Source organism: Bos javanicus, chromosome 8 (assembly GCF_032452875.1).
Source record: "Bos javanicus breed banteng chromosome 8, ARS-OSU_banteng_1.0, whole genome shotgun sequence".
Taxonomy (NCBI): Eukaryota; Metazoa; Chordata; class Mammalia; order Artiodactyla; family Bovidae; genus Bos; species Bos javanicus.
The window spans coordinates 63317386-63337226 of record NC_083875.1 but is presented as its reverse complement, the minus strand read 5'-3'; the positions used below and the strand labels follow the sequence as shown (position 1 = coordinate 63337226).

Here is a 19841-nt window from a genome sequence, read left to right as displayed (position 1 = left end):
AACTCAAAATTTTGTTTCGTTACTGGGCTTAACCTCCTCTTTTCTCTTGACAACATGGTTAAAAGAGCTCCAAAACTGAAAGCAATTTCCTCTTTTCTCTGTTAATTTTCATTGTCTGACAAGCAGCAAGAACAATAACAAAAGGCCAAAAGTAGATTACACTTTACAGTCAACAGAAAGATTCTGAGACTTTGAAACAAGCTCCATCTTGGAATGCATACCTCAACTATGTGGTAGTTCAAGGGGATCTTGTTCTTCCCAGGATAACTCACTAGCTGTGCAGCACTGTAAAAAGTGTAATTTAAGTTTAGTGAGTATACACAGATATATGAAAAACTAAATAAGCAGTTTCAAAAACAGAGTGTGTAGATATAAAGGAAATATTTTCTGCAATGTTCTAGATTTCAGTTACTTCACCTAACTACAGCACAAATTATTTTTTCTACCCTAAGGGAAACTCTTTAATGTATATCCAAAACTCCTTGAAAGATCAGAAAGAATGTAAATTATAGTAAGGAAGTACATTCAGGTCTACGAACTTAAAAAGTTTTATATGGTAGACTATCCCCAAAATGCTATATTCCTTTCCGTCTTAAAATCCAAACTGAAACTTTCCAAGGTTTTAGAAAACATTAAAAATAAACTTTTCCAAAGCTTGATGTCTAACTGCTACGAAACAGAGCAAAACCATTAGTATTCATTTATTCCTGCAACATTCATCCCCAAAATAGCTTGTCACTCAAATTAATTTATCCAGAACATATGGCAAATATCCACATAAAAGAGCAGGCATCATATGCATAACACTGTAAAGCACTACAGTACTACTCAGCATCCAGAAAGTACTATTTGAAGGTGAAGTGCCACCAGAAAGCAAGTCAAGTGTTTTCGAAATTGGTCTTAGTGAGACGGAAACCAGAAGAGGAAGACTTTCTTACTCTTAACATACATTTTGCTCTTTGAAAATCATCAAGATTGCTACTTTTTCGCCACACTAGTAAAAGTACCACGAAAAGCATCTTACCAAGTCTTCCTTTCCTTCCAATGGGACTTAATGATGCAGTGAAGATTCTCTTCTATTACAAATCTTTCCACTGAATGACTCCCTGGCATTACAGGACCCTGGAACCAAAACAACAGCTATATACTACAGACCCAGACAAATATTTTTCATTTAACAAAATATATAAGAGCTTATTATGTTCCAGATACTTTTTATATTGGATGCTGAGGATAAAAGTTCACAAACATGAAAGCTCTGTATTTCAACAAATTTTATTTGTGTTCACCTACCTACAAGAGAACTAGAATATCAGTTATAGTTTTTCTTCTACCTGACACTACTATCTCTGCCCACCTCAAGTCTTAAATGATTAACTAAATCATTAACTTAAATGCAAACTAAATAATTTTTTGTATATTATTGGCCATTGATTTATTTTTTTACACAATGAGACTGGATTACTTCCATAAAAAACATGGAGAGGGTGCTTCCATGGTGGCTTGGTGGTAAAGAATCCACCTGCTAACGCATGGGACATGCATTTGAGCCCTGATTCGGGAAGATCCCACGTGCTGCAGAGCAACTACGACCGCAACTACTGTTGTGCACCACCACTACTGAGCCCAAGCTCTAGAGCCCAGGAGCGGCAACTACTGAGTCTATGTGCTGACTACTGAACCCTGCATGCCCTAGCATCTGTGTTCCGCAACCGAGAAGCCACTGCAATGAGAAGCCCGAGCACTGCAACACAGAGGAGCCCCCACTTACAGCAACTAGAGAAAAGCTTGCACAGCAACAAGATCAAGCACAGCCAAAATAAAATAAATTAAAAAATAAAACTGGAAAAAAAACCCAAACACATGGAGAGGGGGAGATTTTATTTAAAACACTATGTAGACATAAAAAATCACATATATGTTGAAAGATATCCACACTGTGTTGTTTTTGAAAAGGTTAAAGAACATTATCTATGTATTGTTTAATTTTTAAAAATATGCATAGCAAACAGGTTCAATGCATTTATTTTTATTTACTTTTTTAGTCACCACTGTAGACTCTTAATGGTGACTTTTACTTTATAATTTCTAATTAAAAAAGAAAAACAAACTTTTTTTGAAAGACCAGAACTAAACAACCAAATCCTCTTAAGATATCTTGTATATTTATGCTCTTCTGGCAAAGCATGATGGGCACATCACAGAGGCAATACCAATTACAAACAGTACAGGAGAGGCAGATTTTGAGGTCCTATTCTAATGTTCCCTTTGCACAAATAAATGCCTAATCACAAAGATTCTAATAGTCTTATTGTAAAGTAGACTTCCAATTACATATACCTAATTAGACCATTACATAAAGTTGACTAAAAGCATTTTATTATATATGGAATACTGCAAGTGGGTAGCGAGTTGATAATTCTGTATTTATAACCAATTACCCTGGGTCGGGAAGATCCCCTGGAAATGGCAACCCACTCCAGTATTCTTGCCTGAAGAATTCCATGGACAGGTGAGCCTGGCAGGGCTACAGTCCATGAGTCAGACATGACTTGAGCAACTAACACTAACTAACCCATTACCCAACAACTATTTAATCTAAGATAGGGTACACATATACTAAAATTTCACTGATCAAAAGCAACTTTCCATAGAATAGAAGAGAGAAGGCGGGGGAAGAAAACTCAAACTTGACCTTAGGTGGTAATACGGGTTCTTATGCCAGTGGTTCTCAACCGGGGGCAATTTTGCCCCTAAGGGAACATCTGGCAACCTCGGGAGACATTTTTGGTTGTCACAACTGACATGCTACTGGCACCTAGAAGGTAGAGGCCAGGGAGAATTTTAGGCATCCTACAATTCATAAGACAGCCTCATAACTAAGGATTCCCCAGCCCAAAACATCAATTGTGCTGAGGTTGAGGAACTCTGCTCCATGCTGACTGGAACGTACAAGCAACAGGTGTGACAGAGAGCCTTGTGGGCTACAGTCCACGAGGTTATGAAGAGTCAGGCATGACCACACCACCACTACCACATGGCACTTTAGTTAGGCGAGTTTCTATTCAGCACCAATCCAGTGACCACTATGCTTGCTGCTTGGGTATTAAGGTTAATACAATTATTTGCATAAATGGGATCGCTAAGAGTCGGACACGACTGAGCGACTTCACTTTTACTTTTCACTTTAATGCATTGGAGAAGGAAATGGCAGCTCACTCCGGTGTTCTTGCCTGGAGAATCCCAGGGATGGGGGAGCCTGGTGGGCTGCCGTCTATGGGGTCACACAGAGTCGGACACGACTGAAGTGACTTAGCATAGCCTAGCATAGCAAAATATAAAGGCTATCAACAACTTGATCTCATAATAAAAAATATATATATTTAAGAACTATAAAGTCAGCTTATACACATCTTTGGGATTTTTAAACACTACTGAGCACTTACCATGTGTCATATATCATTCTGTATACCTTATGTGTGTATATTAATAATTTAATCCTCATTACAACTTTGTGAGCTATATACTAATTATTATTCTATTTAGGAAACTAAGGTAAATAACTCACTCAAGAACGCACAGCTGGGATATGCCTAAATCGGGATTAAAACACAAACCAACCTGGCTCTTGAACCTATACTTTTCAATTGTACACCATGCTGTCTCTTCATTTATACAAGCTAAATACGATTTCTCACATAATGAGGTGATTCCATTCACTGAATTAGACGTTAACCTCACTGCCACTGACCCTCTGAGACAATGAACGACTCAAAATTGAAATGTCCTGCAGGCATAATTCCAACAAGATGAAACCGTAAGTACAACATAACCCAGGCCCTTTGAAAGAAACCTTTGCTGACCATGCACGTACCTCAGGATCATCTGTGTAATCAAACATTCTGAAGATGACCCTCGGCATCGGGTACACTGAGTCTTCAGTGTGAGGCGGCGGTGTGAATGGAGGCAGGTTGTGCTGCAGGGCTTCACACAGGATGCTGTCAAAGGCAAGATAAGGTCTTAGGATGTGCCGCTCCTGCCAGCGATCCTTTTTCAATTTCTGAATCTGGGCCCAGAGGCAATCTAAATACTAAAGACAGATTAATGTTTAACAATTAATAGATATTTGGAGGCTAGGTGAAATAACATTTTGACCAGACAAAACCAAAAATCTACTACCTTCTAAAATACAGGATACAAAAGTAAGCTAACTTATTAAACACAATACAAAAGAATAGTGCTATGTTTCTGCACACGTTTTAATTACTTTACAGAGTCTGTCTGGGGCTGTTATATCTTATTTTTTCAAATTGGGCATTTAAGTAAAAAATACATCAACTCTATGATATCTGGAATCCCACAGAATAGGTAACGTTCTAAGGACATTCTAATATTTACTAAAAATACACTATATGCCTAGGGCTATAAGGAGCTGAACCCCTGATATGAAGTGTGAAAACACAGCTATAGTATACAAATGTGATGACTGAGTATGTCAGAGATTAAGAACCTACTGTGACTGTGCTTGTATCTATCACAAGAGACTGAAGTCAATTTACCTCTTCTTGCGGATGTGGTTTCTCTGCAGTCCATACTTGTAACATGGGCACATGAGTCTTTTGGCGTCTTCTAGAAGTTAGAATGAAAATCTACATTTAGGTTTTTAAAAACATGAAAAGATGTTCAGTTGCTTTCATAATTAAGAAAATGCAAATTATGGGAGTAAAACATTTTAACCTGTCAAATTATCAGATATCAGAATCGTTGATAATGTATTGCCAAAATGTAGGCAAATACACAGTTTTGAAAACACTGCTGGCAGAAGGCTAACTGATAAATAATCACTTTAGAAGAGATGTGCAAGGGTAAAATCTCTTTCAAAGGCAATCTGACTAAACAATCTATCAAAATTAAAACTGTTAAAAGACACTTGAACCTAGTAATGCCATTTCTAAAAATTCACATAACCCGCAAACACATTTGCACATGTACACAAAGACATACGTACAAAGATATTCACTGAAACACAATTTAAAATAGCCAAAGACTTGCAATAGGCTCAATGTCTACCAACAGGAAACGAATTAAAGAAATTATGGTACATTCAAAGAGTTGAATACCATACAGCTGTTAAAAGAATGACGTAGAGCTAAATATTTTACACAACAAATCCAAACTGTATTAAGGGGGGAAAAGGAAGTGTGTATAGAAGAACAATCTGTATACTGGACCATCACTTGTATAAAGGAGAGAAAGATATATTCAAATGTTAGAACATTCACACCCTTATTTTCATTCTTCTTTTGCAAACATGTATATATTATTAAATATAAAACTACAACTTTTGAAAAATATAAAACATTTAAAAAATATTGAAGGTAGCTTAGTATAATGAGAAAGCAAATTTTTATCTTTAGACTTCTTCAGCTTTATTTGTAACTATGTAGATATTAACAATATCCAAAGAGGTACCTACTAATAGAAAACCAAACTTAAAACAGAATTCCCTGGGCAAAACCTTAAGGGGACACAAAACCATTACCATGCTGCTGTGCCCTTACTTAAGATAGCTTTCAGTGCTGGCAAAGATTCGGTCCATCTCTGCATCTTTCTTTTCATACAATTCCTTTCCAACCCAGGGCAAGGACGACAGAAACGCATACACGTACCAATCCCGCCGCACCTGAGGAAGTTTTTAAAAGGTGCCTTTAAGATAGGTGCTAGTGAAGTTTCATTCACGTCATATTTATTCCTGAATGAAATCCTATGGACACTATTTAATAGGGCTAATGAAGACGGCTCATTCAGAGCATTTTCAGATATATTAGTTTTAATCTTATTAGGCAGAATCATTTAACTAATATACATATGTCATGAGGATCGACCATTATGCCAGTTGGCTTAACTTTCAGGTATTAAAAATTCATAATGTAATATCTATTAATCTGTTTTTGTTTTTTGCTAAAGGGCTATTAGTGAAAAATTCCTCATAGCATATGAATGAAATTCAGCACAAGGGGTTTTCTTACCTGAGGCACATCTTCTTCCTGAGTTACACTTACAAAATTTTCAAACATAGCAACCATTGATGGGGCAGCAATGACATGACAATTCACAAGATCAGATAGAAAACGGACCTATTGGGGAAAGCAATTTCTATTAAATCTAAATGTCCTTTATAATATTTATAACACAAGCATTTTGCCCAAGGACCAAATCTAGACCACTACCTGTTTTTTAAGGAACCTGTAAATTAAGAATGGTGTTTTAGATATTTAAAGGCTTGGAATAAACCAAAATAATATTTTGATTCCTACAAATTATATGAAATTAAATTTCAGTGTCCACAAATCAATTGTTACAGAGCCACACTCATTTGTTTACATGTAGTCTTTGGCTGCTTTTGTGCTCTAACAGCAGAGAAGTTGTTAAAAGAGACTATATGAAGGACAGGAATCCACATGTATAGCTTTACATTTATACTAGCCTAGGAAGTCAAAGTGAAAGTCGCTCAGTTGTGTCTGACTCTTTGCAACCCCATGGACTATACACAGTCCATGGAATTCTTTAGGCCAGAATACTGGAGTGGGTAGCCTTTCCCTTCTCCAGGGGATCTTCCCAACCCAGGGATTGAACTCAGGTCTCCCGCATTGCAGGCAGATTCTTTACCAGCTGAGCTACAAGGGAAGTCCACTAGACTAGGAACCTAAACTGTAATATTCTAGCTACTACAACCAATAATCTTTTTTGTTTGGTTGTGAAAATTCTTCACTGGACCACAGAAATGGAAACGAACAAAAATTTATTGGGTGTACTCTGTGTGCCACTGCTAAGCACTATTAAAGTCTCTGTCAAATGGGAGCTCACAGACTAGTGGGACGTGCAAATCTTGACCCAAAAGGATGACTCGTATACTAGAAGATAAAGAAAAGAGTGCTCTAGAAACAGGGATAAAGGGAGTAGGGGAAAACATCATAAAGCAGGTAACAATCAAACTAGGTCATGAAAAATCAGTAAAGTATCCTCAACTGGAGAGGCTTCTAAACAGAGAGGTTCAAACACAGGGTGTGTTCAGGGACCCACAAGCAACTCTGATAGAGCTGGGAATATATGGAAGGCAAAGAGAAACAGACAGGGGCAACCATGACAGGTCAAGCTTAATGAAGTTTGAACTTAATCTTATAGTCTAATCAGTGTCCAACTCTTTTGATTGTATATTCAGTAGAAAAGAATTTGATCACGTACCTTCAACATGCACATATATTTATTCCTAATATACTGAGGCCCACTGTCTATACATATTAATAAGGCTGTCAGTCTATATGTTACATATTAATAAAGCTTAATTCCATATCCATTTAGGAAGGCATGAACTACACTAGAGGCCCTGGAGACAGAGGAGAAGGGACAGACTGGAGAGAAATTTATGAGGTAGAACCGACAGGGCTTGGGGACTGCTTAGAGTATGACAGGGCAAAGGGAAGACAAAAATCAATGCTCAGGTTTTTGGGCAGCTATCCAGTAAATACCAGCCACTTGTGTGGGTTGGGGTGAGGACTGAGAAAAGGAGGTATGAATAATGTATTAATTTAGGGATTAACTTTCAGGCAAGATACCTTAGGGCTATCTAGGAAGTATCTGGAACATAGGTCTGGAGCTCAGGGGAAATGTTGAAGCAGGAGTTAAAACTATAGTGGGGAGGGGGCAGTCATCAAAATAAATAGTTTACAAACCTATGAGAGAGAATGGGAATGCTTTAAAAGAGAATATTTGAAAAAAAGTGAAGTGAGGACAGAATTCTGAGAAACACAGAAATTTAAAAGGGGCAGAGGAAGCTGACCCAGAAAAAGGAGCCTGAGAAATAAAACACAGGTGGCAGCAGGAGGTCCTGAAAAAAGTGGTGCAGCAGCAACCAAGAGCTAAGAAGTGTAAAGCATCGTTTATTATAAGGAGGTCAACCTGGATTTAGAGTTAAAAGAAGCTGTATCACTGGATTGGTAATGAGCTCTGTATCTTTAAGAAGAATGGTTTCAAAAGGGCAGCTGTTATGGATGAGTGGAGAACTGTATTTCAAGAGAAAAGATAAATTATTTGGTTGTAGCTTACCTCTCTACTCCATTCCGACACTAAGTTCATAACATACCAAAAACTTCTCAAAAGTCAAAAAGCCAAAAACTTACCAAATATACAGCTTCATTATAATTGTTTGATTTCAATGATTCTTTCAGTTGGCGAATCATGGCTTCTACAAATTCTCCACCAAAGTTGTAATTCCTGGCATTCAGTAGTCCAACTAATGTTGTATAAATGGTCAACTTCTCAGGTAACAGACGTGCACTGATTTCAGAAGCCAGTATGACAATAAGATCCAAACACAACATTAAGTTGCTGAATTTTATACAATTTTTAATCATTTTATTAACTTTAGAAAAGCAATACATTTAACTATTATTTTAAAACTACTTCGAAAAAGGCATAAATATTGAAAAGAGTTGTAGACAGAGCTACCTCAATTTTTTCACTTTGATTCTATCAGTTAATCCTAGGGTTAACAAAATAAAACACTCTAACTGTGAAGTCATCAAACTAAAATAGACAAAACTCTAGACTAGCTTTTCTTCCAATATGCTTAGTAGAATCAAATGGTAGATTTACAGAAAATGGTTTCTGTGGTAAAATACCTGAGAATTGTTGAATGAAACAAGTTTTTTTTAATACAGAATCATTAAGGGGGAGACAGAGCAATCAACATTTCTAAACTCAGTTGACCAAATGTCATGGGATCAGAATTCCACTTTGAGAAACACTATTCTAGTTTCTTATAAAAAGTTCAGAACTAATGCCAGGTCCTATTAAACTGCTGAATTTTTAACACAGTACTCTAATATAGTAAAATTTCTTTACATCTCAATTTGCTTACTCAAGTGTGTTAATTTTCATTAAAATATTTGAAAAGTAGAGGATCACAGTAATAAATTTTGAAAAAAAGCAAATGTTGATCCCTAATTTAGGCAGTCTTTAGCAATTAGCTAAAAAAGAAAAGCAAATGAGAACTCATGATCATTCAGATTCTCTTAACATTTTTTGCATTTTCCCAAGGTTCCTAGCAGTGTTAGGGACAATTCAGGCTTAAAAAAAATACTTGCACTGATAGTAACCATTCTCCTCAACCCATCCTCACCTCAAAGTCATGGCTTCCAGAGTTTAAACATGAATCTACTCCATTCCAATAAATGCTTTCAGAACCGAAAGAATCTATGGATAACTATAGCCAAGTTAGTTTTCTTAGTAGTTTCCTAGTGTGAGGACATGTCTTCCTGAATATTAATTGGATTCCTTCAAAAAACTGTATCTGAATTTATTTATAGTTTATGAGAAGTTAAAAATCGACCTATAGTTTCAATCTGTGTGTATATTTGTAAATTTAAAAACTGAGTTGTAGGCAATTTAAGACAAAAACAATGTTTTAAAATAAATGAAATAACAATGAAGTCACTTTCATAATGAAGACTCTTTTATCCAGAAACCATAGCTACTTCTCTGCAAAGCAGACAGTTTAGAGTAACCACTGTCTACTTGAGTGATAAGAAGTCTGGATTGCTAATTCCACTGTTGCGAGAGACTGTTTCATGATCTCACATGAGACTTTCCCACACTAATGGCCTTACAAATTAAGTGCTGAAACTCATTCTAGCTAACCTAACTCAGAGAAAGATTATGCCTATTATGTCACAGCTCCAAAAGCATCTTCAGCCTTCTAGAAGGGCTATTACTTGAGTGACTGACTAGTTCTCAAATTTGTTTGATATTACTGATTAAAAATATAAATTAAACTCTATCATATACATTTAATTGTATGTGCTTAAAAGAAGATTGCTAAACGTGAAGTTGTCTGCTTTCTCACTTAAAAGCAGTCAACTCAAATGAGTCTAAGGATCCAAGAAACAAAAAAAAATGCTCAATTTTCATGCTATTTATCTCTCAGAGTTCACCAAAGGGCCAAAGTTCATTTAATTTGACAAATTCCCCATGGAATGAAACTAGATGACATATGGAACATAAACATATCTTCTGAACATTCCCAAGCATTTAAGAGTAGATAATACATTATCACCTGGATTCATAAATCTTTTGTATACATACACTGTACAAAGAAGCCTTAAGATCTTGCTCTTGTAGTTAGGAAGATCAGCTTCCAAAACACCAGCCAAGCCTTCTAGGTTGCTCTCCAAAGAGCAGGCACTCTGTAGAGGATAGGATAGCATATTAAATACCTGTCAGGTAACCAGCAATTAGTGCATTAAAATTTTCCAGGTGATGATAAAAAAAGTTACACACAAGGCACTCTGACAGTTTAGTATAAATAAATTCTGGTTGTTATTATTCTTTAGAAAACCCCATAAAGAAAACAAATGAAATTTAAAAAGCAGCATAGCAAGTATTAGATGTGGGAGAACATCCCAGGCTCTGTCTACTGATACTTTTCTAATGAATTCACTCATTATATGACTGGGCAAACTACCTCAAGTATCCAGAACTTACTTGGTCTTCATTTGCAAATTGAGCAGACTGCTTTCTAAGGTCTCCTCTAAGACTTAAATTCTATGAAAATTACTAAAAACATGTAACTCTCAACTATTTGCATTCCAAAGCTTTTAATATGCCTCTACTTTGGGATGTAGATGCATGGCCATACAAACTTTGACCATAAGTTAGAACATCAAGTTTTCAGATGCAGAAATTAATCAAGCACAGTCAATTAACACTCTAAGCCCATCACAATCTGTACCTATTTTGATCATACCTTTTCTCCTACTTTGCATATTAAAGATTCCAAGTGATCTTCAGTTTCATTTGCATCAGAGGTCTTTCTCCTTTTGTGAGGTTGTCCCCCTGTTTCAAGAATGTAAAAAAGTGAACATTACAGGATGACTCTGTTACCAAAAACTTTAACTTTTTAATGCTATAATCTCTTTTCTACCTGAAGCCCTACTGTTTATGCACAGCAGAAGCGCTTAGTAACTCAGACAAGGCTAGATACAACCAATAAACAAGGCTAGACACAACCAACAGTTTCCATACCCTGGGGCATCATAACTCCGAGAGGCATTAAGTTTTGTGAGAAAAGTGTCCCCACAGAACTATGCAATGCAGCAGCCCTGTCCATTTCTTGGATAGGTAGCAAAGGTGCCCGTATCATGCTAGTGACTAGCAGTGAGAAAACTCCCTATAACACGCATCAATGGCTATTCCCATTCATTAAGGGCTTAACTTGAGTTGTTTAATCACCCTCAGTTGCTCGTTCCTAAAACCTGTCAGTGTTAGTAGTACTCATTATTCTAATAATGAAAATTATGTAAACTGATGAAATATGGGTATAAAAACCCAGTTGAACATTTTGCAAAGATCTGATGAGGGGGTAAGCTTTTGTTTAAAAACAAAAGAGGAGGAAACTTCAAATGATGGGAAAGGAAGCATAAAATATTAGGACTAGTTTTACAAAAGTTTCAGAGCTCTTAAGTCGTCAATTAATAGTTTTGGTTCTATAGACCATAGAGGCACTAGGGTCTGGTTTATCCCAAACAATGAGAATTACAATCAGCAGACATACTCAAAGAAATGTCCTGAGCATGATATCAAACAATTGGTGGGGAAGAAAGTACACGATTATCATCCTTAAGTACCGGACGATCTATCATTTAGTCTTGGTGTTAGCAATCTCTTACCATTTTGTCTAAAACTTCAATACTCCTACCTCACATTCTTTTATAGAATCTCATAAGGCTGAAAAAATTTCAAATACTAGTGTTAAATACGGAGAAGGCAATGGCACCCCACTCCAGTACTCTTGCCTGTAAAATCCCATGGACTGGTAGGCTGCAGCCCATGGGGTCACTAAGAGTCGGATGCAACTGAGCGATTTCACTTTCACTTTTCACTTTCATGCACTGGAGAAGGCAATGGCAACCCACTCCAGCGTTCTTGCCTGGAGAATCCCAGGGACAGGGGGAGCCCGGTGGGCTGCCGTCTATGGGGTCACACAGAGTCAGACACGACTGAAGCAACTGAGCAGCAGCAGTAGCAGCAGTGGTAAATACGAAAGATGATGCTGTTGCTACACACAGTGTGGGCCACTCTCCCAATATAATTCAATTTTTCACTTCCACCAATTAAATTATTAGGACAGCAAGCAGACAAGCAAGCAATAATCTGTAACTCTACCAGGGATCAGTATTAATAATGAAAATCTGCAGATACCAGGGTCACCCAGAGCGACTTCACTTTCACTTTTCACTTTCATGCACTGGAGAAGGAAATGGCAACCCACTCCAGTGTTCTTGCCTGGAGAATCCCAGGGACGGGGAGCCTGGTGGGCTGCCGTCTATGGGGTCACACAGAGTCGGACACGACTGAAGCGACTTAGCAGCAGCAGGACCAAGTTATATTTTTAATCTTCAGACTTGTACAGCCAGAGGAACTGAACCATTTTTAGAGTTCCCAACTACTTACTTACCACTGGAACATCTAACAGTGAAAAAAAACCCAATGATTTCCATAAAACACAGCACCTGGCTATTATAACATGGGATGTTAAAAGCTTTTCCAATGTCCGACATGATCTTCAGGTACCTACCACCCAAACACAAGCTGAATAAAAGAAGCAAAACGCAAAGGAGAAAAAGAAAGATATATCTGTCCGAATGCAGTGTTCCAAAGAATATCAAGTAGAGAGAAGAAAGCCTTCCAAAGTGATCAATGCAAAGAAACAGAGGAAAACAATAGAATGGGAAAGACTAGAGATCTCTTCAAGAAAATTAGAGATGCCAAGGGAACATTTCATGCAAAGATGGGCACAATAAAGGACAGAAACGGTATGAACGTAACAGAAGCAGAAGATATTAAGAAGAGGTGGCAAGAATACATAGAAGAACTATACAAAAAAGATCTTAATGGCTCAGATAACCACCATAGTGGAAGTGATGAAATTCCAGCTGAGCTATTTCAAATCCTAAAAGATGATGCTGTGAAAGTGCTGCACTCAATATGCCAGCAAATTCTGAAAACTCAGCAGTGGCCACAGGACCGGAAAAGGTCAGTTTTCATTCCAATCCCAAAGAAAGGCAATGCCAAAGAATGCTCAAACTATTGCACAATTGCACTCATCTCATACGCTAGCAAAATAATGCTCAAAATTCTTCAAGCTAGTCTTCAACAGTATGTGAACCAAGAATTTCCAGAAGCTCAAGCTAGATTTAGAAAAGGCAGAGGAACCAGAGATCAAATTGCCAACATTCGTTGGATCATAGAAAAAGCAAGGGAATTCTAGAAAAACATCTACTCCTGCTTTATTGACTTTGTGTGGATCACAACAAACTGTGGAAAATTCTTAAAGAGATGGGAATACCAGACCACCTTACCTGTCTCCTGAGAAATCTGTATGCAGGTCAAGAAGCAATAGTTAGAACTGGACTGGAACAACAAAATGGTTCCAAATCGGGAAAAGAGTATGTCAAGGCTGTATATTGTCACCCTGCTTACTTAACTTATATGCAGAGTACATCATGCAAAATGCCAGGCTGAATGAAGCACAAGCTGGAATCAATATTGCCAGGATTAATATCAATAATTTCCGATACACAGATGATACCACCCTTATGCCAGAAAGCAAAGAAGAACTAAAGAGCCTCTTGATGAAACTCAAAGAGGAGACTGAAAAAGCTGGCTTAAAACTCAACATTCAGAAAACTAAGATCATGGCATCCGGTCTCATCACTTCATGGCAAATACATGGGGAAACAATGGAAACAGTGAGAGACTTTATTTTCTTGGGCTCCAAAATCACTGCAGATGGTGACTACAGCCATGAAATCAAAAGACACTTGCTCCTTGGAAGAAAAGCTATGACAAACCTAGACAGAATATTAAAAAGCAGAGACATTACTTTGCCAACGTAGGTCCATCTAGTCAAAGATATGGTTTTTCCAGTAGTCATGTCTGGATGTGAGAGCTGGACTATAAAGCTGAGCACCGAAGAATTGATGCTTTTGAACTGTGGTGTTGGAGAAGACTCTTGAGAGTCCCTTGGACTGCAAGGAGATCCAACCAGTCCATCCTAATGGAAATCAGTCCTGAATATTCGTTGGAAGATTGATGTTGAAGCTGAAACCTCAGTATTTTGGCCACCTGATATAAAGAACTGACTCACTAGAAAAGACCCTGATGCTGGGAAAGATTGAAGGCAGGAGGAAAAGGGCACGACAGAGGATGAGATGGTTGGATGGCATCACCGACTCAATGGATATGAGTCTGAGCAAGCTCTGAGAGTTGGTAATGGACAGGGAAGCCTGGCATGCTGTGTTCCATGGGGTCACAAAGAGTCAGACAGGACTGAGTGACTGAACTGATTACCACCTAGATAGAATCAGTGTTATAAAAGGCCACAGGGCAAAACACTGTGTGCTTTGACTGCCCAACCCCTCAGTGATCATTGCTGCTGCTAAGTTGCTTCAGTCGTGTCCGTCTCTGTGCGACCCCATAGGCGGCAGCCCTTCAGGCTCCCCCGTCCCTGGGATTCTCCAGGCAAGAACACTGGAGTGGGTTGTCATTTCCTTCTCCAATGCATGAAAGTGAAAAGTGAAAGTGAGGTCGCTCAGTCGTGTCTGACTCTTAGCGACCCCATGGACTGCAGCCTACCAGGCTCCTCCATCCATGGGAGTTTCCAGGCAAGAGTACTGGAGTGGGTGCCAAGTAATCACTGAATATAGTTTAGAAGGGATAATGTCAAAAAAAAAAAAAATACAACAAGCATGCAACATAACTGTTGCAACATATTCCTGAAGACACCTGTCCATGTAAAGATGTGGACATGTGCAGTATCATGGTATCAGTGACCCTGAGTCTCTAGTATACATCAAGCTGAAGGCACAGAATCTGCATAAAGGTTTCACCACCCAAAGAGCCAAACCCGACACAAAAGGACTTCTATTTTCAGAATTCATTCACTGAAAAAAATTGCATATCTGAAGGAACATTTACATAAGCTATCAGCCAGGACATTAAAATAGCCGTATCCAAGAGCAATGGTTCTCAACTAGGTTGGATTTTGTCCCCCAGGAGCCACTTGGCAATCTCTGGAGACATTTTTAGCTGTCACACGGGGGAAGTGCTACTGGCCTCCAGTGGGCAGAGGCCAGGGATTCTACTAAACATACCACAGTGCAGAGAACAACTCCCACCAACAAAGAATAATCCAGCGCAAAATGGCAGCAGTGCTCATGATGAGTAACTCTGTTCTAGGAAGCAGAATATACTCAATGTTCTTCAGAATCAGACTCCAGTAAGGTTAGGAGAATGCAGATGCTACAAAACGACTGAATCAGAACAGTTTTTTTTTTCCTTTTAAACCTTAACCATTGTCCATTTCTTTCTGGCCCATCTACTTTGCTAACTCACATCCCACCTCCAAGCCATCTCTAAATTAACCATCCAGCTGGCCTGTTTTCAAGTCAGTTTAGAATCATACCCCAGACTTTAAAGCAGCCTCCTAGGCACTCTTGTAAGACTGGACAGAAGAAAATACTGACGTGGGGAGAGAAGGCAGGATTTTTGAAGAAAAACTAGAAAATACAAGTATTCAGTCCTATCTCTGAACTGCAACCCTTCTTCCCCTCTTCTTCCTACTTTTAGTATGTTTGAAGAATAAGAGGCACAAAGTGTTAAGAAGTAGAAGATGCCCGACTCTCAGCTGACACTGGAGAGACTGTAAGGGGGAGGAGGACTTAACAGACACCAGGTGAACTCACACACGGTAACAGGATACTGAGCTCAAGAGAGCGTGGGCAAGATCACAGGCAGGGAGAATAAAAACTTTAAGAATAAAATCTGTGCAATCAGCTGAATATTTTCACCTATCCTCAAGAAAATATACCTAAGGTAGTTCACAAAAGAAGAACAGATTTTATATTAACAAGTACCTAAGTAGAAGTTTTACAGTGGAAATTAAAGTTACACATTAGCACTTCATTCTGACACCCTTGGTTAGTATAGAAGAGAGAAGGAAGTCTCTATTAAAACCCATCAGAAAAAATCTTAACAAGCTGAATAATTTTCCTCCCCAGTAAGGTGATCCTAATTCTATATGGATACATTATACTACGTATTTTATATCCTTATTTAGAATTTACACGCATTACAAAAAATTTTAGACCCACAAAGTGGAAACAAAAACCAACTAATGTGAAAGAGAAAGTAAAAAAAACCAACAAGAGAAAAGGGAAAAGTAAAGTACCTTGATCCTGCAGATTTAAAACAAGAGGTATAATAGTCACTTCTGAAACAAACTATACTCTTCCTCAGAGTAACAAATCCCTGCACTTCTATTTATTTTTTTCTATAGTTAAGTATCAATTTTAAAAAAGAGTCACATTCTAAAAGGTAAGGATCTAATACTAAGTAGCTTAAAAGGGACTAACATGGGGTTTGGGGCCAAGGTTATGGACAATATAAATACTTTCTTACAAGAATAAAACAATACATTGAACAGCTACTGTATGCATATCCAAAATAATTGAAAAGCTTCAGATATTCTTAAAAAGAGTCTAAGAAAGGAGTTAGTTTTAGCACTGAACCAGTATCCACACACATTTATTTCCATTTTCATTGTCTATAAATCCACCTCCAGGTGAACTTCATTGGTATAGCCTTGGATCCTGGACTCTGAAGTCTCAACAGATACAGTTTTAAGTTGTATCTGTGAGCTGATCCTCCCTTACCTCTCTGACCTCATCTCCTACAACTCTCCCCCTTTCTCACTCTACTACAGCAACACTGACCTTCTGGCTGTTTGAAGATGACAGGACTATTCTAGCCTTAAGGCCTTGGAACTCAAAGTTCCCTTTGCTTAGACTACTGCCTTCCCCCACTTTTTAATTAATCAAATGTAAATATACCCTCACCTCCTGCAGGTTTTTGATCAGATGCCATTCTCAGTGAGGCCTTCACTGACAAACCAATACAAAACAGCAACTCCTCCCCAACAAGAGCCTTACCCTCTTTAACTGGTTTTATTTTTCTCCACAGTACTTAACACCATATGATACACTATATTTACTTGATTGTTCTCTGCCTGTAAAAGGGAGACTGCACCTTTTATCATCCACTGCTGTACTGCCAGGAGTTAGAACTGTGCCTGGCACTGTTAAATATTTGTTGAATGAATTACTGTGTCTAGTCAAACACGTGGAGAGTCATGGCAGTTAGGGACTGTTAAGAGCTGACAATAATCCAGAAATGCTTAGGTGCATCTATTTAACACAACAATAATTTGGCCTATTTTAAAACAGCCTTCTATAATACTTAAGTTTTCAAAATTTCTGGTTTAAAAAAAATTTAGTAGGCATTTAACCAAAAGAAAGTTTTCTAAAATATTTGACTCAGATCACCATTTAGAATAAACCCTAGCTGATGATTACCCAAATTGTGGCAATTTACGAAAGCTCCAGACTTGGTGTAGTATCTAAGAGGGGTTATAAACTGCCCTTCAACTACTAAGTTATTTATAGTAAACGCTGCTTAATTAACTCCTTATTTTATTTTGTTTTGTCTTTATTTATTCTGAGATTCCTGCAGCAAGACCCAAATGGACAGTGATTTAGCTGCCAGAAACTAACTCCTAAGAACGTTATACCAGCATCCCAATAACCAAAGCAAAAGTTGTTTTTCTACAAATTTACATCCAATTCTCCAGGATGCCCCTTGGAAAGATTTTCTCTCCCTTTAGGGACACCCTAGAAAGGAGAAGATGAAAGAATAGAGAAAGCATGAGAAGAACAAAGACAATGGGAAGAACTTTAAAAGACCTAAGTTCTCCAAATCCCAAGTGATGACTTCTAGGAGATTAAGTTAACTAATCAGATACAAAGCACATGAAAACTATTTTCTGTGCCCTGTATGTACATTATGTTGTGTTTAATAAAAATCAAAAATACAGCATAGTAAGACCTGTGTAATGTAACTCTCGACTTGCTTTCACTGGTATCTGGGCACTGCTAATGCTGTCTCCATGTTAATTACACTAAAACTGTAGACCTCAGGTGTGAGGTGATAAGGCTGGGGTAGAATATCCTCCCAAGCCAAGCTCCAGGAGAAATCTGATACACTATTAAAACTAAGTGGGGGACATCCCTGGTGGACCAGTGATTAAGACTGCAGGCTTCCACTGCAGGGGGCACAGGTTCAATCCCTAACCCTAACTAAGATCCTTATACCACGGCCAAAAGAAAAAAAAGAAACAAAACCCAAACCAACAAACCAAACAAAAAACCTTAAATTAGTGGGATTCTGCTCCTACCCCTAAGTTACCCCAACATTCAAGGACAGAAAAATGTCAGTGGAAAAAATTAATTCAATTTTTTTTGTTCTGTACTTTTTCTTAGAGTCACCACCTGCCAATGTTTATCAGCTCTTAAGCATTATCAGGTGATAAAATACACATCTTCATGAGCAATTAGTTACACGTGTTATCTCTCACAAAGCCGAAATGTCTGTATCATTATTTCTAAGTTACAGACTAAGGTTTAAAGAGGTAATATAACCCAGGCAAGATCACAAAGTAAACAGCAGGGTCTGGCTTTGAAAAGTCCTCTGATTCCAAAGTCTGGCCTCTTAACCACCAAACTACACTCTACTCGAAGAACAATACCCTAAACTATTAATAACAATAACTGTTAGGTTTTCAGTTTGTTGGATGTGTGTTCTTGACTGATTTTTGCAAGATAAACATCTTTTCTATTTTTAACTAGCAAAATTATTCTTGGTTTTTATTACGATGGCAACTCCATGATCCCCATGAGCGCAACCATCCAAACGGTTGATCAAAATCTCTAGGAGCTCTCCAGTTAGTCTTCCGACACTCTTTATTGCGCAAGGGAAATATGCTTACGGTCAGCTCAAAATGTAACACAACAATCTACGTACATCTCTTTCTTAAGAGACCTCTTGGGTGTGGATAAGACACCGATTTCTTTCCCTATCGCTTGGAAGAAGGCAAGATGACGAATGACGGGTACAGGAGAAAGCTCAGATCGGGATTCAGCAGATCTCTCATCTTCTGAGTCCTTTTTAAGTGCAATTTGAGGGTCAAAACGAGACACTGGGTAGAGTGGGTCCCTAAGAAGCGGAGGCACAGACACAGACACTCTTAGCATTCCCTGCTCGGAGATGCTAAGAGCCAAATTTTGACGAGTTCCTAGGGACCGGGGTCCACCAGGCCTCCCCGTGGCCAACGACTGAGGAACTGGGACCGGAGGAAGCAGGGGACTTTCCCAAAGTTGCCCGGCCGCACTCCCACCGTGCCACCCCTTCTCTACGCGGCTCCCCGAACGCTCCCGGAGGAAGAAGGGCTTCCCGTCCCTTCTCTCGAGACCCGAAAACCAGGGAAGCCAAACCTCGGCCCACCTGAGGGCGGCCTCGGCGGCCGGGCTCAGGGCACTCACCATCGTTCTCGTCGCTGTGCCGCCGCCGCGACATGCCGCACGCTGGTGCTCCGCGGAGCTGAGACAGCGGTCACGAAGCGCGGCAGGAACCGTCAGGCCGCCGGCCGGTGGGCGGACAGCGGCGAGGCGCGCGGAGTGGCCGGCGCGCAGGCGCTTTCGGTCGCGGCGGCTCCCGGAAGCACAAGGCAGGATGGCTGGATGGCTCCGCGAGCTCGGATCCAGGAGAGCCGGTTTTGGAAGCTCACCAGGCCGGTAGCTTCTGCCCCGCACGCAGCGACCCTCTTGGGTTACCTCCGCCTCTTGGCTGCTTCCTTCGCCCGCCTTCGCTGAAAGCCCTTCCGGGGCCAC

The 19841-nt window shown here is 39.1% G+C and overlaps 1 protein-coding gene across 4 annotated transcripts in view; it reads right to left on the bottom strand.

Moving 5' to 3' along the window:
• Nucleotides 1-19838, bottom strand: part of NCBP1 (nuclear cap binding protein subunit 1) — a 37398-nt gene extending 17560 nt beyond the window's left edge. The window contains exons 1-10 of one of the 4 annotated variants that reach the window (XM_061425736.1): nucleotides 19494-19838; nucleotides 10805-10893; nucleotides 10144-10244; nucleotides 8181-8337; nucleotides 6030-6137; nucleotides 5562-5683; nucleotides 4560-4629; nucleotides 3875-4090; nucleotides 1025-1122; nucleotides 222-285 (exon numbers count right to left, since the gene is read on the bottom strand). In XM_061425736.1, the coding sequence (XP_061281720.1) occupies nucleotides 222-285; nucleotides 1025-1122; nucleotides 3875-4090; nucleotides 4560-4629; nucleotides 5562-5683; nucleotides 6030-6137; nucleotides 8181-8337; nucleotides 10144-10244; nucleotides 10805-10893; nucleotides 19494-19527 (1059 nt within the window). In that variant the 5' untranslated portion in view covers nucleotides 19528-19838. Of the gene's footprint in view, nucleotides 1-221; nucleotides 286-1024; nucleotides 1123-3874; nucleotides 4091-4559; nucleotides 4630-5561; nucleotides 5684-6029; nucleotides 6138-8180; nucleotides 8338-10143; nucleotides 10245-10804; nucleotides 10894-19493 lie in introns of those variants that run through there. The other 3 variants (XM_061425737.1, XM_061425738.1, XM_061425739.1) reach the window with 3 other exon arrangements.
• Between the last annotated feature and the right edge of the window lie 3 nt (nucleotides 19839-19841).